This window comes from Anser brachyrhynchus, assembly GCF_964034855.1.
Source record: "Anser brachyrhynchus genome assembly, chromosome: W".
NCBI lineage: Eukaryota > Metazoa > Chordata > Aves > Anseriformes > Anatidae > Anser > Anser brachyrhynchus.
Window position 1 is genome coordinate 18,170,008 of NC_137704.1, and position 21,825 is coordinate 18,191,832.

At 43.1% G+C, this 21,825-nt stretch overlaps 1 protein-coding gene across 19 annotated transcripts in view; it reads right to left on the reverse strand.

The window, feature by feature from the left end:
- Positions 1 to 21,825, reverse strand: part of LOC308184728 (transcription factor RFX3-like) — a 248,621-nt gene that overhangs the window by 53,268 nt on the left and 173,528 nt on the right. For all 19 annotated transcript variants that reach the window (XM_080572124.1, XM_080572119.1, XM_080572120.1 and 16 more), the window contains 3 exons: positions 17,534 to 17,715; positions 16,640 to 16,759; positions 2,828 to 2,949 (listed from right to left, as the gene is read on the reverse strand). In XM_080572124.1, coding sequence (XP_080428250.1) covers positions 2,828 to 2,949; positions 16,640 to 16,759; positions 17,534 to 17,715 — 424 coding nt within the window. The remainder of the gene's footprint in view (positions 1 to 2,827; positions 2,950 to 16,639; positions 16,760 to 17,533; positions 17,716 to 21,825) is intronic.

The window sequence follows — 21,825 nt, forward strand, 5'->3', positions numbered from 1 at the left end:
CATATTCTTCCTCTTGAAGGTGCTGAATAGCATTGAAGAGTGTTTGATAGGCACAGGCAAAGACCCCAGCACAGTGCGGCAAGCTGTAAATCTCCGGCATTGCCAGGATATGAGCATACATTTTTAAAACATTCTATGAGTTTTTCAGGATTCTGTACTTGTTCAGGGGTGAATTCCAAAACCATTGGAAGTGGCAATCATGATAGATACCTGCCTATATCCTCCCACACACCTTGCCACCCATAACCATCCTGCCTCAGGGAAAATCTCTGGTTGGTATTTTTAAATAGATATACCATAACCATAGACAAAAGTTGAAACACGTAGGAAACATAGATCATGCTAGTTTCAACATCTCCAGAATATTCAAAGTTTTCCAAAGCTATTTTAACTTGTCTGGAGTAAAGGGTGTGCTTGTTAATAGCTTCCATAGTAAGGTTCCTGAAGTGCAAAAATGATGGCTATACTGAGTACAAATACCGTTTTACGTTCATTGTCGGTGTAATATGAGCACATACTATATACAAAGTGGCAAAACCTGGCTTTAGATATTGCTCACCATCTGCCGACCAATGCTCAGTCCCTCCCTGAGCAGAGGTCCCTCCCCCGCCCAACCTTCCCCATTTTTATTGTTCAGCATGATGTCATATGGCATGGAATATCCCTTTGTCCAGTTTGGGTCAGCTGTCCTGGCTCTGTCCCCACCCAGCTTCTTGTGCACCCCCAGCCTTCTCGCTGGCATAAGAAGCTGAAAAGCCCTTGCCTCTGTGTAAGCACTGCTCTTCAACAACTAAAACATCAGTGTGTTATCAACATTATTTTTCTCCTAAATCCAAAACATGGCACATACCAGCCACCGTGACGAAAATTAACTCTATCCTAGCTGAAACCAGAGCAAGACCATTATGCCTTGTCCTACCACTATACGCCTTTGTAAAAAGTCTCTCTCCATCTTTCTTATAGGCCCACTTTAAATATTGAAAGGCTGTAATAAGGTATCCCCGGAGCCTTCTCTTCTCTAGGCTAAACAACCCCAGGTCTCTCAGCCTGTCTTCATAGAAGAGGTGTTTCATCCCTCTGATCATTTTTGTAGCCCTCCTCTGGACCCACTCCAACAAGTCCATGTCTCTCTTGTGCTGGGGGCCTCAGAGCTGGATACAGTACTCCAGGTGGGGTCTCACAAGGGCAGAGGAGAGGGGGAGAATCCCCTCCCTCAACCTGCTGGCCACTCTTCTTTTTATGCAGCCAAGGATCCTGGGCAACCTGCTGTATGTGTCCCTGCTTGAGCAGTGGAGTTGGACCAGATAATCTCCAGAGCTCCCTTCCAACCTAAACCATTCTCTGTGATTTTGTGTGATTCTGTGTGAATTGGGAAGCCAGTGAAAATTACTAAGCTTTTAGGGTAGGATTTTCAGCCTGCATTTTTTTGTATAAAATGCTTCATGGAAATTGCATGGTAGATTTAAAATATATTGCAATGCTAATAGTCTTTTCACATTTTTCATTTTATGTCTGTATGATGCATATTAAATATTGCATGTCTTACAATATAGAATATTAAGCTCCTTTCAGTAACTTTTTTGTTCTGTTATCAGTGAGTGTTTTAAACAGGGCAACATAACTAAAAATAATTACTGTATTTGCATGACGATGTTCATGGCTGTATTGGGCTTATGTGGCAAGGTTTTGCCAGCAGGGGGCTGCAGGGTGGCCTCTGTGAGAAGAGACCAGGAGCTGCCCCCATGTTGAACACAGCCTGTTCCAGCTGGCTCCAAAAGGGACCCGCTGCAAGCCATACAGCAAAGCTGGTGGCACCTTTGTGAAAGCATAGTTAAGAAAGGTTTAAAAAAAAAAAAAAAAAAAAAAAAACAGAAAAACACTGCATGGCAGCTGTGTAAGAGAGGAGTGGAGTGAGAGAAACAACCCTGAAGACACCAATGTCAGTGAAGAAGAAGACGGAGGAGGTGCTCCAGGCGCTGAAGCAGAGGCTCCCCTGCAGCCCATGGAGAAGATCATGGTGAAACAGGCTGTCCTCTACAGCCCATGGAGGAACACATTGGAGCAGATATCCACCCTGCAGCCCGAGGAGGACCCCACACTGGAGCAGGTGGATATGGCCTGAAGGAGGCTGTAGCCTGTGGAGAGCCCATGCTGGAGCAGACCCCTGGCAGGAACTGCATCCTATGGATAAGAGCCCATGCAGGAGTAGGTTTTCTGGCAAGAACTGCAACCCATAGTGGACCCAGGCTAGAGCAGTCTGTTCCTGAATAACTGCGGCCCATGGGAAGGAACCATGTAGAAGCAGTTTGTGAAGGACTGCACCCCGTGGGAGGGACCTCTTGCTTGAGCAGGGGAAGAGTGTGAGGAGGAAGGAGCAGAAGAGATGAAGTGTTATGGACTGACCACAACCCCTATTCCCCCCCCCCCCCCCGCCCCGCCCCGCCCCGCCCCCGCACTGCTCAGGGGATGGAAGGCAGAAGAATCGGGAGTGAAGCTGAGCCTGGGAAGAATGGGGGGTAGGGGGAAGGTCGTTTTAGTTTTGGTTTTAGTTCTCACAATCATACTTTGTAATTAATTGGCAATAAATTAAATTAATCTTCCCCAAGCTGAGTCTGTTTTCCCCATGATGGCAGTTGGTAAGCAATCTCCCTGTCCTTTATCTTGACCCTCAAGCTTTTTCATTGCATTTTCTTCCACTGTTCTGCTGAGTAGGGGGAGTGAGAGAACAGCTTGATGGCACCTGGCGGCCAGACAAGGGTTAACCCGCCACAGTGGCGATAATGGATTTTATTTTATTTATACAACAGTATAACACATCTTTTCATACCTAAAAACTGTCGATGATGTTGACTTTGGGCAATTATAGTTTGTTCAGCAGATGTGCCTGTCTGTTGACCACTTCCTGTGAAGCCATCTGCAACTCCATCCACTTTTTGCACAGGCTTGTACCTACAAAAATATCAAATACAAAATTATCCGTTATGTTTACTTTTTCATGTGTGATATTACACTCTGTTCTGCCTTATTTCTCAGTCTCAAAATGCAGTTTTGCTAGTTTAGATACAAGTAAAAAATAACATCAGAAAAATTGTAGTAAGGAAAGCCAGAACATTGGCGATGCATTATAAAATTCATAAAGCTGATAGCACAGCACAACTACCAATTTCTAGTGGAATTTAGTTTAAAAACTAAGACCTAAAGCTCATTTATACTAAACAGAATCAAAATCTTTCCTTTTCCAAAGAACTTGCAGTCCCAGGAATCAAGTAGCTCAAAAATAAGTTTTCATCACCTTAAAAGGGGCCATACTACTCTTTGGAGACAAAGGAAATGAAATAATTTTTAAATGCAACAAACTTCTCATGAGCTCAGAAGGTCTGAGAAGACTACTCAGACTTAAACTCTTCATATGTTAACTCACAAAAGCTTTTATAAAGGATAAAAGGAACAAAAAGACTAGTAGGAATGCTGGCTTGGATGGTCAGATGCTAAGATCATCACACTGACAGGCTGAAGATCCAGCCTGCAATTCCCCACACATCTAAAAATTAATTCTGTCCCATTGCACTGTGCAGATTATAAAGCTTTGTACTAACTTTAGGATTGTCAACACATTCCACTCTGGAAACTCTCCTCTCAAGAAGCAGTTGAGTCAGCTCTGAGCATGTTCTCATTTTGATCTTACTAAACAGAGACTAGTAATGCTCCGTGTGACTACTTAGATTTTAGCTTATGAGAAAGCTCCCATAAGAATCAGGCATCCAAAATTCTGGGCATTCCTGACATTTTTAACTATACAATAACATAGGACGTGATATTATGACGGTGTGCTCCCCCCCCGCCCCATACTTCTCGTTGCCCAGAGAAGTAGTGGATGCCACATCCCTGGAGGTGTTCAAGACCAGGTTGGATGAGGCCCTAGGCAACCTGATCTAGTGGGTGGCATCCCTGCCCAAGACAGCAGGTTTGTAATTAGATGATCTTTAAGGTCCCTTCCAACCCAAAGCATTCTATGATTCTACGAGACTGAATGATTGTTGTGAGTATGCTTCACTGGTGGAGACCAGATAATGCTAAGTGAGGATGAAGCAAAGAGCTGTTGGTGTCCATGAGTTTTCTCAAATTCAGGACCTGACCCAGCAGAAAAGCCCCATTCTCTCACCAGCTGAGTAGCTTATTGGGCTGGGGGAATAGACAGACACCATGGAGCAGGGTGAACCTTCCACAGTCCCTATTAAATCTCTACGTGAGGTCTTTATAGCCATCACAAAAGCCGCTTGCATACAAGCCATGCACAAACGAGACCCATAATGTCCCACTACCTGCTACAGGAGATTTTGCAACGGTAAAGTCACTGATTAGAGAAGCCCTGGAAATTCTTAAACCATACTTAGTTGCAAAATGAGATGAGATCAAAAGAGACACAGAACATAATGCAACACAAGGTGACAATGTGCAGAATGTCCTTAAGCAACTCCCTACATGGGCAGAATTAATGCACTGCATTGTTAACCATGAAAAATGTGCTGGGAGGATGCACCAGCTGAAAAAAAAAAACAGAACTGAACACCTGCGGAAGAGATCATAAGGTGAGGAGACCTGTAAAAATGGGAACAGAAACTGAACTAAAGGAAAATAATTCTAGAAACCTACAAGTGCAATCTTGAGAACAGAGAACTGAGTTATGGAAAAAAGCATTAGCTCTACGCTTTCCCAGAACTGCAATGCAAGGTCAGCCTACTGCCATTATCTTGAGTGATCAAAGCATTCCACACAGGAGATACCAGCGAAAGGAGGTATCATATTCCAGAGAACCATAGAATCATTAAGGTTGGAAAAGACCTCCAAGATCATCTGGTCCAACCATCCCCCTACCACCAATATCACCCACTAAACCATGTCCCTCAACATCAAGTCCAGCCTTTCCTTAAACACCCCCAGGGACGGTGACTCCACCACCTTCCTGGGCAACCCATTCCAATGCCTGACTACTCTTCCTCAGAAGAAATTTCTCCTCATTTCCAATATGAACCTAGCCTGGAGCAACTTGAGGCTGTTCCTTCTTGTTCTATCGCTAGCTATCTGCGAGAAGAGGCTGACCCCCAGCTCCCCACAAGTTCCTTTCAGGTAGTTGTAGAGAGCGATAACGTCTCCCCTGAGCCTCCTCTTCTCCAGTATAAACAACTGTAGCTCCCTCAGCAGTGTGAGAAACAAAGTTGTGTTCTTTCAGTAGAGAATTACTTTTCTGTATTCCAGGGTAGTTGTGTAGTCATAATAAGGAGAAATGCTAAGTAGATAAATGGACAGTAGAAGGCCTCACTGTTCCAAAATAAGGTAGAAGCTTGAGAAAAACAGGATGAGCAGTGTGAGAACAGTAAAACAAAGATCACAAGTTCTCAAAACATAAGAAAGGAGAAATTAAAGGGTTGAAAAAAGGAAAAATTGTACATATATGGTATAGAGGAGCGTCGAGTAGCTTGTGAACCTGTAGTACTCAGCCAATGAGGAAACAGGGGAGGTGATCAGGCGTCGGGTAATAGGGAATAAAAGGTTATGATTTGTTTACTAAAATGTGCTCCTGATTGACAGGACACCCACCACTGCAATCGCGAATAAAATAGCTTCACAGAAGATCCTGTCTGAAGAAAATTATTTGAGATTTTTCTCACAGCTGCTCCTCATAAGACTTGTTCTCTAGACCTTTCACCAGCTTTGTTGCCTTTTTCTGGACACACTCCGGGGCCTCGATGTCTTTCTTGTAGTGAGGGGCCCAAAACAGAACACAGTACAAAAGGTGCAGCCTCACCAGAGCAGAGTACAGGGGGGCAATCACCTCCCTGGTCCTGCTGGCTACACTATTCCTGATACAAGCCAGGATGCCATTGGCCTTCTTGGCCACCTGGGCACACTGCCGGCTCATGTTCAGGTGAGCATCGACCAACACCCCAGGTCCTTATCCTCTGCACAGCTTTCCAGCCACTCTGCCCCAAGCCCGTAGTGCTGCATGGGGTTGTTCTGACCAAAGTGCAGGACCCAGTGCTCAGCCATGTTGAACCTCATCCCATTGGCCTCTGCCCATCGACCCATCCTGTCCAGGTCCCTCTGCAGGGCCTTCCTACTGTCCGGCAGATCAACACTCCCCCACCACAACTTGGTGTCATCCGCAAACTTACTGAGAGTGCACTCAATGAGGGTGCACACATGGAAAATAAGGAGGGGATTGGTGACAGTCAACATGGCTTCACTAAGGGCAGATTGTGCCTGACAAATCTGGTGGCCTTCTACGATGGGGTTACAGCCCAACTTCCCCCCCCAACTTGGTATCGTCTGCAAACTTACTGAGGGTGCACTCAATTCCTTCATCCAAATCATCAATAAAGATATTAAAGTGGATGGGCCCCAACACCGACCCCTGGGGAACACCACTCGTGACCGGTCGCCAGCTGGATTTCACTCCATTCACCACCACTCTCTGGTCCCGGCCGTCCAGCCAGTTTTTAACCCAGCAAAGAGTGTACCTGTCCAAGCCATGGGCTTCCAGCTTCTCCAGGAGAGTATTGTGGGAGACCGTGTCAAAGGCTTTGATGAAGTCTAGGTAGACTACGTCAACAGCCTTTCCCTCATCCACCAAGCAGGTTACCTGGTCATAGAAGGAGATGAGGTTGGTCAGGCAGGACTTGCATTTCATAAACTCATGCTGACTGATCCCCAGGTTGTTCTGCACATGCTGTGTGATTGCCTTCAAGATGACCTGTTCCATCACCTTTCCTGGCACCGAGGTCAGGCTGACAGGCCTGTAGTTCCCCGGCTCCTCCTTACAATCCTTCTTATAGATGGGTGTCACATTAGCAAGTCTCCAATCATCCGTGACCTCTCTGGATGACCATGACTGCTGATAGATGATGGAAAGCAGCTCGGCAATTACGTGCGCCAACTCCCTCAGCACCCTTGGGTGGATCCCATCTGGCCCCATGGAATGGTCACAGTCCAGGTGTTGCAGCTGGTCTCTAACTGCTTCCACCTGAACTGTGGGGGGTTTCTTCGGCTCCTCGTCCCTGACTTCCAGTTCGGGAAGCTGCGTACCCTGAGGATAAGTGGTCTGACTGTTAAAGACAGATGTAAAGAAGGCATTAAGAACCTCAGCTTTTTCCTTATCCTCAGTAGTCATGTTCCCCCCTGCATCCAGTAAAGGATGGAGATACTTCTTGGACCTCCTCTTACCATTACTATATTTGTGAAAACATTTTTTGTTATCCTTTACCATAGCGGCCAGGTTGCACTCGTGCTGGGTTTTAACCTTTCTGATTTTCTCTCTGCATATGCTGGCAACTTCTTTGTACTCTCCCTGACTTGTCTGTCCCTTCCTCCACCGGACATAAACTCTCTTTTTCTCCCAGACACTCAGCAAAAGTTCACTGTTCAGCCATGTCGGTCTTCTTCCCTGCCAGCTCATCTTACAGCATACGGGGACAGCCTGCTCCTATGTCTTTAAGACTTCCTTCTTGAGGAGCGTCCAGCCTTCCTGGACCCCTCTTCCCTTCAGGACTGACTCCCAAGGGACCCTCCTTACCAGCGACCTGAACAATTCAAAGTCTGCCCTCGGGAAGTCCAAGGAAGCAGCTTTACTGACCCCCCGTCCTGACTTCACCAAGAATAGAGAACGCTGCCATTTTGCAGTCACTCTGCCCGAGACAGCTCCTGACCACCACATCACCCACCAGTCCTTCTCTGTTCGTGAACAGCAGGTCTAGCGGGGCACTTCCCCCCTGGTAGGCTCACTAACCAGCTGAGTCAGGAAGCTATCTTCCACCCACTCCAGGAACCTCCTAGACTGCTTCCTCAGGGCTGTATTGTATTTCCAGCATATGTCTGGGAAGTTGAAGTCCCCCACAAGAACAAGCACTGGTGATTGCACGACTTCACCAGCTGCTTGTAGAATGCTTCATCCATCTCTTCATCCTGATTTGGCAGTCTATAACATAACAGACACCCACCAGGATGTCCGCCTTGTTGGCCATCCCCCTGATCCTTATCCATAGGGACTCGACCTTATCATTCCCAGCCCCAAGCTCAATATCGGAACACTCTCTAATACCTCTCTGAAGATCTTATAGACATCCATTGCAGCACTCCAGTCATGGGAGTCATCCCACCACGTTTCAGTGATGGCAACTAGGTCATAGTTTGCCTGCCACACAATGTCTTCCATTTTGACTCTGCTGGCACCAGTTCCCAGAAAGGGAGATAACCCTCTTCCTCCTCCCTAGGAAGGTATTGCAGGACATGAAGCAAAAAAAAATTAGCGAAGTCCGGATGGCAATTGGGCCTGCCTGTCTGGAAGTTGGAGGCTTATCAGTGGGTAAGTGTTGATGGCCCATACATTTTGATTCCAGCTGGTCCTCAAGGGCAATTTGTGAAGTTTTTAATTGATACAGGAGCACATATTTCAATACTAACACAAGATGCCAAGAAGCTGGGTGTGCAATCCAGACGGCAGAGTTAAGATTACCGGTGTGAACAGAATGGAGCAAACATTTTTTGCCAAACTGCCAAGGTCAATTTATGGCTCCTGTGTGAGAAGCACATGCTGGCTGCTCTCTTTGCAATTAAAGGCCATCATGAAAGTATTTCAGGTTTTGATGTTTTAAATGGACAAACTGATGAATGGCAGTATGTGGTCTTTTGACTCTAACCTCAATCCCAGCCCCAATAGAAATAGGGAGTCTATAGTGTATGTACTTTGCACAGCCCCTGCACTCCCTGATTCAAAAATTACTAATGTACCACAATATCTGATTTCTTCTGTGGCATGAAATGGAATTTCTGAAGTCATAGCTGATCTGGAAAAATGACAAGTTTTCTCTAGAACCCACTTTCTGTATAACTCATCTGTCTGGACAGTTCAGAAAACAGACAGGAGGTGGCGGTTAACAATTGATTATTGGTGCCTGAATGTTAATATGCCCCCCCCCAGCTGCTGTACCAAACATTGCAAACATAACAGCTATTTTGCAGGCAGCTGCATACCCATGGATGGTGACAGTAGATGTAAAAGCTCATGCAAAAGATAATCAGCTAGCCAGGAAGTGGAAGGGTAGATGAGCTAACTAAAATTAGAAAAATCACTCTAAATCCTGAGTGGCATCAGTTGGGAGAATGGCTACATCAAAACCTAGGTCATACCAGTAAGGAAGCACTTTACTTCTCTGCATAGAGTAAGTGCTGGCCCATAAACAGAAAAACTTGTCAAACTATTCTTACAGAATGTCCCCGGTGCAGATTGAAATTACAAGCAGATGATCCTGCTAAAGCACCACCTCCACATATGAATGAAGGGAAAACTTTATGGTCTACCTGGCAAATTGTTTATATTGGACCATTCCTGTGGGATATCGATACATCCTCACAGGAGTGGAAGTAGTCTCCGACTTGATTATGGCAATTAAATGTCGGAAGGTTGATTGCCAAAATGCACTGTTAAAGGATATAATTCCAAGATATGGAATCCCACAAGCAATCAAAACAGATAGGAAGACTCATTTGATATCATTGGGTGATAGGGAGACCTACACACTCCCTATCACCCACAAGCCTTGTGATGGGTGGAGTGAATGAATCGGACATTAAAAGAAAGAATAGCAAAAATATGCACCCGTACTGGATTAAAGCATCCATATGCCCTGAACTTAGCCCTATGGGATGTCCGGAATGCATCAAGGCAACCCCTAGGGCTAACACCAGCCAAAATTCTCTTTGGTAGACATTTAGCTATACCAGGAACCTTTATCCAAGCGAAGACCAGCCTGTTGGATGGAGATGAACAAGTAACTCAGTACATAATGTACTTACAAAAACAAATTGAGAGCAGTCATAAATATGCACAATGGTATCATCCGGTACCACCCAAATTACAGGTGCATGATATACAACTAGGGGATGAAGTGCTGATTAAAGTGTTTTCAAGGAAAACCAAGGAAGACTCCAAATGTGAAGGACCGTATATGGTATTATTGTGTTCTTATTTCATTGTTAAATTTTAGGTAAAGAGAATTGGATACACCATTCTCACATCAAATGAATAATGAGTAGCCAATCAACTGAGAGATAATAAAGCCTGGCCTGTGATCTGAAGAATCCTTACACTGGGAAGAAATGAACTGGGACATTTCACTATTTTTTGTACTATCAACCCTGATGACTACTATGGCATAGCTAAGTATAACAATGACAAAAGTTCCAGGTGATCTAGATAGTAGTCTGTACACATCCAACAACTCTGTAGGGAGAATGGTATACTTAGACTATACAGGGCCACAATGTGGCTGTCTGCATCCAGAAAAGAAAAAGGCAAGTTTCACCTTCTGTTGCAAGATGAATAGGAAAAAGACTTTAACTATGTCACAGGTAGGGGATGGCAACTCCCAATGTCCCAGTAGTGACAAATGTTGATGAATAGTGCATTTCAGTGGCTACACTACTACCACCTTTAGGAGAGCAATCAATGTGACATGAGGAAATTAGACCAATGACACTACCTACCTCTCAACCCACCACAATTAGCTTAACTCCAACCTCATCAGTAAAAGACGAATTGATCCCACAAATTTCTGAAATTGGGCCATATGTAATCAAAGACACAGGCCAACAAAAAGTGTTATTTAATCCATCATGGATACTTAAATGAGTAGAACCAATGATGCAAATTAATATTTCCACAATCAAGCCAATTTGTTCACCATTTCTAAGTACATCTTATGCAGGGTGGCTGGCATGGTAACATGGACAGACCTTTGCCTCTCCTGGCGGACAAGGACAGATATGACTGGTATCGTAGGAACAGGATTGGGAGTTTTGAATACAATAGATACAGAAATGCTCATAAATAAACTGAGCACAACAAAAAGTGATCTAAGCAAGTTAGAGCATCCATTGTGATATTCCCTATTAGCAGTAGGAACCAACCAGTGGTTAATATCTGTTGCCTCAGTGGGAAAGAATTAATGAAAGAGACCATGATTTGATTGTGGATACGCTTGGTACAACTCAGACCAATGTGTCACTACCTCTAGGTTGTATCCAAGGTCAACTATGGATGCAGACTGCCATAGCAGTAATTATAAGGGAAGGTGAGGAAGGCACTTTACCCACGGCAGTTCAAAAAGTTATTTGGGATAATGCAACCACATTTGAGAAAGAATTCCAGTCCTGGTGGTATTTAGTCAGTTTCACTTATGACCCTATCAACAATAAGGCTATGGCTTTTGTCTTAACAATATGCAATGCATCAGAATATACTATATATCCAATCGTTGCATTGGGCTTACATCATAATGGGACTATACCCATTAGAACATAGAGTATGAGCTTAATGAAATGGGGACAAATGGCAAACTGTTGATGTAGATGCATGCATTGTGCAGGAACAACAAGGATTTATTTGTGAGAACAACACCATCAAAGCCCAGGACATCTGTCTAAACACAGAACAAAATGTTTGTCACTTTGAAATACACCTTAATGAGACTCCTGTAACTGTGCTTATATATATTGGCAAGGGGTGTGTTTGTATGAGAACCCTCTGTGAATTTATATTCGTAGGGAGTATTGTTGTAAATACAAGTAATCATCCAAATATCTGTATTTGCAATTTTACTATGATTATGGGATGTGACTTTAATTACTCAGCTCCTGTTACGTCTCATCAATTGTTAAAATCAAATTACAAATTATATGAGAGTCTACTGCCTATTCCTATTGGAATGAACCTCACATTAGTGAAGAAGCTACTGCAACATGATGCTTTGCACAAATTATATATGAAGTAATGGACAGAAAACCTTTATTACCATCCATCATGATGGTTGGTAAATTCAGGCTCTGCATCACCTGAACCTGGTATGTAGAGCTGATTGAGTAACAGTGAGCAGCATTGTGTGGGGGCCTGGATAACACTGATGGGGAAGAGGGGATGTGTTGACCAAGGATGGCACCTGATCAGAGCCTACCCCAATAACAGAAGCCACCCTGGCTTGGGAAATAACAGAAGACATCCTGTCCTGAGAGATAACAGAAGCCATCCCGCCCTGCAATAAAGAACTGCCAATCTGAAGAAACATAATGTATATGTGTTGAGAACTGATTGGACTATAGCAGATGAAACAAAGATTGTATGCGTATAAGAAAATGGGAAATTTTGAGTGGGTTCCCTCCTCTGAGGCACCCAGCTCGAGCTGATATATGGGTACCATTACATTCTTTCTGTTTTAATTAAGAGTCGACTCTGAGTGAATTCTGGATACCTGGGAAGACCCATTCTACTACGGGAAACAACGTGATCCCCTAACAATTCAAATATTTACTGAGTCTCGATTTTTTGTATTATCTCAAAAATCCAATTAATGCACTTATACAATTTATTGGTAGTCTCTATTTTCATTAAAAAGAAAGCCTTATACTCTTTTGGCTTGCTGATAAACAAACTCTAAGGGTTTTAGAAAAAGAAGCCAAACTAAGCTCTAAAAATTTCAGGGAACTACAGGCTAGTCAGCCTCACCCCAATCCCTTGGAAGGTGATGGTGCAGCTAATCCTGGAAACCACTTCCAGGCACATGGATGAGAAAATCATCAGTAGTCAGCATGGATTCACAAAGGGGAAGCCATGCTTAACCAACTTGATAAGTTTCTATAATGAAATAAGTGGCCTGGTAGACAGGGAGAAAGCAGTGGACATTGTCTTACCTGAATTTAGGAAGGGATTCTAACAGAAAGGGATTCTATAGGTACATTGCTCAGAAAAGAAAGGCCAAGGAGAGTGTACCTCCTCTGATGGGTGAGAAGGATGAACTGATAACAACAGACATGGAGAAGGCTGAGGTACTCAACAACTTCTTCGCCTCAGCCTTCACTGCCAGTCAGGCTTCCCAAGGATTTCGTTTCCCTGAACCTGTAGATGGAGGCTGGGGGAGCAAGGTCCCACCCACTGTAAGCGAAGAGCAGGTTCGAGACCACCTGATGAAACTAAACAAGTACAAGTCTATGGGGCCTGATGACATGCATCCCAGGGTCCTGAGGGAACTGTCTGATGTAGTTGCCAAGCCTCTCTCCATCATATTTGATGGCTGGCAGTCAGGCAAAGTCCCTGGTGACTGGAAAAAGGGAAACATCACTCCCATTTTTAGAAAGGGTAGAAAGGAGACCTGGGGAACTACAGACCCGTGAGCCTCACCTCTGTTCCTGGAAAAGATCATGGAACAGATCCTCCTGGAAGCAATGTCAAGGCACATGCAAGACAAAGAGCTGATCCAAGACAGCCATCATGGCTTCACCAAGGGTAAATCATGCCTGACCAATCTGGTGGCTTTCTATGATGGAGTGACTACATCAGTTGACAAAGGAAGACCAACTGATGTCATCTGCCTGGACTTTTGTAAAGGCCTTTGACAGGGTCCCACATGACATCCTGGTCTCCAAATTGGAGAGAGATGGATTTGATGGGTGGATCATTCAGTGGATAAGGAGTTGGCTTGAAGGTCACACCCAGAGAGTGGTGGTCAATGGCTCTATGTCCAGGTGGAGGCTGGTGATGAGTGGCGTCCCTCAGGGGTCTTTCCTGGGACCCCTGGTACTGTTTAATATCTTCATCAATGACATAGACAGTGCAATGGAGTGCACCCTGAGCAAGTTTGCAGATGACACCAAGCTGAGTGGTGCAGTCAGTACAACAGAAGGAAGGGATGCCATCCAAAGGGACCTGGACAGGCTTGAGAAGTGGGCTTACATGAACCTAATGAGGTTCAAGAAGTCTAAGTGTAGGGTGTTGCACCTGGGCCAGGGCAATCCCAGACATGAGTACAGACTGGAAGAAGAACTCACTGAGAGCAGCCCTGCAGAGAAGGACTTGAGGGGTTCTGTTGGATGTAAAGCTCTACATGAGCCAGCAGTGTGTGATTGCAGCCCAGAAGGTCAACTGCATCCTGGGCTGCATCAAAAGAGGTGTGGCCAGCAGGTCAAGGGAAGTGACTGTCCCCCTCTACTCTGCCCTTGTGAGGCCCCACTTGATGTACTGCATCTGAGTCTGGAGCCCCCAGCACAAGAAGGATGTTGATCTGTTAGAACGGGTCCAGGTCCAAAGGAGGGCCACAAAGATGATCAGAGGGCTGGAGCATCTCTCCTATGAAGAAAGGCTGAGAGACCTGTGGCTGTTCAGCCTACTGAAGGCTCTGGGGTGACCTCATTGCATCCTTTCAGTACTTAAAGGGGCTTATAAAAAAGATGGAGAGCAACTCTTTGCTCAATCAGATACTGACAGGACAAGGGGGAATGGTTTTAAACTAAAAGAAGGGAGATTTAGATGAGAGGTTAGGAGGAAATTCTTCACTCAGAGGGTGGTGAGGCACTGGAACAGGTTGCCCAGAGAGGTTGTGGATGCCCCATCCCTGGAGGTGTTCAAGACCAGGTTAGATGAGGCCCTGAGCAACCTGATCTAGTGGGTGGTGTCCCTGCCTACGGCAGGGGGGTTGGAACTAGATGATCTTTGAGGTCCCTTCCAACCCAAGTCATTCTATGATTCTTTGATTCTATGACTTTAGGAAGAGCTTTGACACTGTCTCCCATGAAATCCTCACAGAGAAGCTGCTGATGTACGGGCTGGATGGGCAGACAGAGAGGGGAATTGAAAGCTGGTTGAACGACTGGGCCCAGAGGGTGGTGATCAGTGGCACAAAGTCTAGCTGAAAGCCAGTCACTAGCAGTATACCCTATGGGTCAACACTGGGTCCAGTCCAGTTCAACTTCATTAATGATTTGGATGATGGGGCAGAGTGCACCCTCAGCAAGTTTGCAGACAACACAAAACTGAGAAGAGTGGCTGATAGCCTTGGCTACCCCCCCCCTCCCCCCCTGCAGGACAGGTGTAGAAAAGGAGCAAGAAAGCTCGTGGGTCAAGATATATATAGGGAAATTGCTTACTAATTACCATTGTGGGAAAAAACAGACTCAACCTGGGGAAAATTAAGTTAATTTATCACCAAATAAAGTAAAAAAAAGTGAAATTATTAATTCAGGTAGCAGGAAACAAAAAGACAAATATTAACATACCCTTCTTCCCCATTTTCCCAGGCTGATCTTCATACCTTCATTCCAGACTCCTCTTTTCCCCACTTTGTTATTACTGCAGGTTACACATAGTCCCTTCAATAAGGCAATGAGCAGTGTAAGGAGGCAGGCAGGTAGCTGTCATGATCAGTACATAACAGTATCTCTCTTCTGCTCCTTCCTTCTCACACTTTTCCTGTGCTCCAGATTGGATTCTCCATGGGCTGCCGTTCCTTCATGAAAGAACAAACTGCTCCAGTGTGGTCTCTTCCACAGGCTGCTCTGTAAATACCTGCTCCGGTGCTATGGAGTACCTCCTTCTCCTCCTTTTTCTCTGACCTTGGTGTTTGTACTGCTTTCTCACACACTCCCCTCTCCCCCCCCCCCCCCCCCCCCACCTGTGTGGTGTATTTTTGCCCTGTCTTAAAAATGTTTTCACAGAAGTACCACCAAATTCGCTGACTGGCTCAGCTTTGGCCTGCAACGGGTCTGTTGGTGAGCCAGCTGAAACTAGCTGAGTGTGGCACAGAGAAGCCCATTAACCACTAGCAAATCCTTGCCCCACATACCCAATAACATGAATGTGACATATGTAGGAAAGTTGCATGACCTTCAAATCAAGAAAGAATGAAGAAAAGTGAGCTGTAGCATAAATTCAGTCTACACCATTTGTCAAGAAGTAAAGAACTAAAGGTGCCTACCCAATGAGATGGAATTGATGGAAGGGGGTTAAAATTGATAAAACTGAACAGAAAAAGCTGACATAACTGACAGCTGATTCAAAAGGACAGAAGATAAATAAAATTTTCCAAGAATTTTCCAGAAGGGAAAAGGAAACATTTGTGATTCTTAGATTCTCTTCACTCTGAATGTCTTCTTATAAGAGAATTATTGCACAGATGTTAAAATGATTTTTTTTAGTTCTTAAATAAGATTAGAAACATTAATAAAAACAGAAAATGAAGATTAATACTATAATTTGCTTTGTTAGGACTAAGTCCTTTAACTCACATGAAAACATGCTGGAGTTCTGAATAATGAAAGATAAATTTTATATAAGTTACAGATATACATCAAACTTCTCAAATATATACTAAGCATGTTTCATAACTATAGCAAAGTCTTAGTTCAGAAATACAGTTGTTGTTTTTTTAAATGCAATGCAGCTTAAGAAATCATGGTTTGCTATTTTTGCTTTTATTGTTTGGATGTGGCTCTTTTTCCCCCCTTCTCCAAACCCTAGCTTCTGAGGTCTAGTAAATACATGAGAATCTTGATTTTCATTAAAATAAATAACAAAATACATGGATGTTTCCAAAATGTTCAGAAGAACTGTATCATATTTTAATGTTAGTATCACTTTTTATGAGTTTTCAGGTATGTGCTCTCTCATGTCTGCTGGTATCAGACTCCAGTAATATCTGACAAACTGACAAACCTTTATTTTTCACAGAAGTTAAGCAGTTCATCTTTGCCACATAGATAAGGACAGGTAAGTCTTGAAGAACTAGAAATATGAAAAAAATACGTTCATCTAACACCGTACCTCTGTTTCTGCTGCATGGGTTGTTGTCTCATAGCCATATATTGCATATCCTCTTGTAACCGATTAAGGGGAGAATCTGGTTTGACACGAATCCCATAATAATGATATTTGGAATTTCCCCTTTATGAAAGAACAAAAATAGCATTTTTATGCTTATACAACATACTTTACATTTTGCCTTGAATGGAAAACAGTACATACAAGTTAGGCTTGACTTTCCTCTCACACTAGTATAAAACTTATATAACTACACCAGCTTCTGGAAATCATTTCACTTTAACTATATTTTCCAGCATTTGACCATTACATTTCATTTAAATAGAATAAAGAAAGTAAACCATATAAATGACTTATGCAGTCATGGGGAATAAAACAATTCTATAAATGGGGTATGCTTGTGAGTGAGTGAGGGTGTATGTATATTTCACTAGTCAACTTCAAACCTGATCAGCTGGAAAGCATGAATAGAATTGGGCTATCTGTATTCATGCTTATGTGAGCGCTGTTGGTGTCTACGTGGATGCTGGTAGAGACATTACTCTGTTAGCTTGTGTGGTTGACTGTGATGGTGTCATGTCTGCATTTGCATCTTTGGAACACATTCAGTCTCATGACTATCTGGACATCCAAATGGGAACAACAGAAGCTGCATCCATTGGACTGAGATAGGAGATATCTCCTGCGTCTTAAGAGTACACAGAATTTGGCAATACCAGACTGGGAAGTAGTAATCCCCTAGGTCCTGAAGTCCACTGGATTTGGCAACTCCTTTAACATAAGGTTTTAAACATTTTCTGTTTGCTTGTTTTTGTTTTTTTGTTTAATATACAAGCTTCATGTTCACAATTATTATTGATATTTTCTATTATACTTTAAGATTTCATTAATGCAAACCTGGTTCCCAGTCTTCTGGTCCGTAATCCCATGAAGATTGACCGTATGAGTTTCCCAAAGGAAGCAGCATTGACTGGATCTAACTTGTGCTCCTGACAATGACGTAAGTAATGACTGTAAAGGGTACTTCTGGGGAGGCTCACTCCTTCTGCAGTTTCATAGTTGTCTAAAAGCCATTGGAGCTATATCAAATATGAAAGATTGAACATATGTAAATTCAGTGTTACTCTACTAAAATAATCTTAACTGCACAAAACAAACCTTAGATATTTTTAAGATCACTCCAAAGGCATATTAAAGTGACTTTGTTCTTCAAGCTAATATAATCTCTTTAATTCTCTTTAAATGCTAGATATGCAATGATGCCTTAGTATCTTTTAGAATTACAAGGAAATAAAACTCACTGCACTTGTGACCTCAGATAGCTTCACTTCTAAAAATATTTCAGATTCAGTACCATACATTAACATTTTATAAAGTTATTTTTGCTTTGATGACAAATTGTTCTTGCTCCAAGGAAATAAAATAGTGTAATTTGTATAAATTGCAGAAAACAAACTGCTTGGATTAAACAGAGCAACTTAACACTTCTGTAGTTTTGGAATTTTATACTGCTTCTCTTCACCTGAAATTAACAAAAGACAAAAAAATAGTTTCTTCTTTGTATTTGGAAGAAAATAAACCCTACTCATTTAAATGAAGTACTATTAAATATAAGGTAAAAGCAATCTAGATAACACTAAAACCTGGTACATCTGTAAAATATTATGGGCCCAGTTCCTTTCTGTTGTAAGCTGTTTGGCTTTGACTTTGAAGAGGAACAGAATGAGTTTTTTTTTCCTCCATGTAATTAGTATCTAATAGTAAAACAGTATCTAATACATCATTGTAACTTAAACATAGTATACATTCAAAAATATAGAACAAATAGTAACTAACATACACACAAAACCCAAATAAAACAGTCACTTTAATGACATTGAATGGTAGAGGAGGATGACAGAACAAAATGGAAATATTTTTAGACTGTTCATATGTAAATTCTGTGGTTTCAGTTTTTTGCGATGCTAAAATTTTACATAGTGTACAACCCCCTCCCCCATGGTTTCATATCCTTGGAATTTCCCTTCAATTTCAGCTTGAGCAATTCCTAAATTTTGTTTTCTCCTTGCATTTACTTTGCGTATTTTCTTAATTATGTCAAAACAAATCAGCATGATCATCCAAATTTTACAGGTTCACAAATCTTACTAAAATTCTGGGCTTAGTTTGAGCATCCAAGCCATGGATTTGTTTTTGGCATTTGGAACAAAATTTTATTCCAGTGTGCTGGAGCCTCACACAAGCATATAATTCATTTCAATTCAGTCCACCAAAGCAATTAATATGACAAAAATATAAGTGTATGAACTACAGTAAAAGATATAGAATGTTTATGGGACATTCAGTATGTTACTCTGCAGGGTTATTTACTAATAGAGCACTGAAAAAATTCTGTTCCACTAATGTTTGGTATAATTTGTAATTTAAAGAACACAAATATCAATATTTTAATGTCCATTACTCATGAAATATGTTTCTACTGACCCTCCTTTATTGCAGAATTACTAAGATTTAGATTACAATGAATATATTGGATGTACAGTTCTGTTTTAGTCAGTTGTGGGCAATTTACCAAGCACAATAAATAAAAAATGCAAAAAATTTTTACTGTAGACCTTTGAAAGCCCATCTTTATGTTTACTTTCTTACAGAAAAGATCACCAGCACTCTCATGGTTAGGTTTCTAAACAAGAGCTCTATGCAAAGATACAGGAGAAGCAAGATTCAATTACCCGGACATTTGTTGGGAAAACAACACAGTGGTGCCCACGTTGTCTATCAGGTTCCTGGAGTGCACTGAGGGCTGCTTCCTGCTACAGCCATGCTGACTGGGAACAGCACATTGCTAGATTTACTGCTCGTAAACCGAGAAGACTTACTTGCCAACATAACTACCAATGGTAGTCTCAGATACAGAGATCATAATATTGTGGAGTTCAAGATCTAGCTGAGCACACTGAAGACCAGTAATAGGACAAGGACCCTGGATTTTGGAAGAGCCAGATTCAATATGCTCAGTCCATCTGCAAGGGATTCCATGGGAAGCGTCTGTCGAGAGCAAAGGAGCTTGCAAGTGCTGGGAGTTATTCAAGAACAACTTCTAGTAAGCACAAGAACAGTCCATTCCCTACAATGGGAAAGGAGGAAGGCAGAGACCACAAGAGACCACCCTGGCTTAACAATGAGCTTTTGGATGTGCTTAAAAGTAAAAAAGAAGCATACTGGCTATGGAAATCCTGTCAAATACCCATTGAGGATTACAAGAACCTTGCTAGGGCATGCAGAGAGGAGGCAGTCAGGAAGGTTAAGGCTCAGCTAGAACTGAACTTGGCTAAAGATGTCAAGAACAGCAAGAAAAGGTTCTTCAGATACATGAACATTAAGCAGAAGTACAGGGAAGATATAGTCCCATTGCTAAATGGGGCAGGGAAATTAGTTACTAATAATGCTGACAAGGCAGAAGTTCTCAATACATTCTCTACCTCTGTCTTTACTGGTGTAGCTGAACCCCAGATCACAGGATCAAGTTGCTACAACACCACATGTTTTGGCCCACCAGTAGTAGATGAAAGGCTGGTCTGTAGCCTCTTGCAAGGGCTCAACCCACAGAAATTTAGGGGCCCAGACAGAATCCACTCCAGGGTGTTAAGAGAAGTGGCTGACTATTGCAAGGCCACTGTCTAGAGGGATCAGGGTATAACCCTGATGACTGGAAGAGAGAAAGTGTCACACCCCTTGACAAGAAGGGCCCAAAAGAGACCCAAGGAAACTAGACACACATTAGTCTTACTTCAGTCCCTGGTAAAATAATGTGATGAGTCCTTCTCTTATAAATGAAATGAAGCAGGTGACTGGGGAAAAACCAACATGGATTTAACAAAGGCAAATCATGCCTGACTAAACTGATACCCTTCTACAACAAAGTAACACTTTCTGTTGACATGAGGAGAGCAATGGATATTGTTTACCTGGACTTCAGCAAAGTGTTTGATACCGTTTTCCCATAGTCTCCTCTTAGACAAACTGGCAAGATGGGTAGGAAATCAGCTAACAGGCCACAATCAGAGGGTAGTGATCAATGTGTTTTACTCAGGCTGGCAGCCTGTCACAAGTGGGGTCCCCCAAAGATTGATACAGGGCCCCATGCTGTTTAACATCTTATAAGTGATCTGGATTATGATATTGAAAGTGCCTTCACCAAGTTTGCTGATGACACTAAACTGGGTGGTGAGGTAGACACGTCAGAAGGGAGAGCCATCTTCTAGAGAGACATGGACAGGCTGGAAGAATGGACAAGCAAAAACATAACCAAATGGGATGACATAACCAAAGAGCCCAGTACAGGCTAGGATCTGTGTGGCTGGAGAGTAGCCTTGCTGAAAGGGACCAGAGGGTTCTGATGGACAACAAGCCAAACGTGAATCAGCAGTGTGCCACTGCAACAACAAAAGTAAATCCTGGGCTGCATCTGCAGGGACATTACTAGCATAGATGGAGATGTGATCATGCCTCTCTACTCAGCACTTGTCAGGCCTCGCCTGAAGTACTGTGTCCACTTCTGGTCTCCATAATTCAAAAAAGATGTCAATAGACTAGAGAGGGTCCAAAGAAGGACCATGAAGGTGATCAAAGGGTTGGAGAACCTGCCCTATGAGGAAAGACTGAAGGAGTTAGGTCTTTTAACCCTGGAGAAGAGAAGGCTCAGGGGGAACTAACCATAGGTTTCCAGTATTTAAAGGGCAGATACAAAGAAGATGGAGGCTCTCTCTTCACAAAGAGCCACATGGAGAGGACAAGGAGCAGTGGGTACAAGCTGCATCAAGAGAGGTTTCATCTTGATATAAGAATGATTGTTCTCAGTGAAAAAAAAATCTATCACTGAAACAGCCTCCCCAAGGATGTGGTAAATTCCCCATCACTACAGGATTTAAAGATCATAGAATGGCTTGGGTTGGAAGGAGCCTTAAAGATCATCTAGTTCCAAACCCCTTGCCATGGGCAGGGATGCCACCCACTAGATCAGGTTGGTTCCAGACCTGGACGCAATACTCCAAGTGGAACCTCACAAGGGCAGAGTAGAGGGGGACAATCCCCTCCCTCGACCTGCTGGCCACTCCCCTGTTGATGCAGCCCAGGATGCAGTTGGCCTTCTGGACTGCAATCACACACTGCTGGCTCATGTCGAGCTT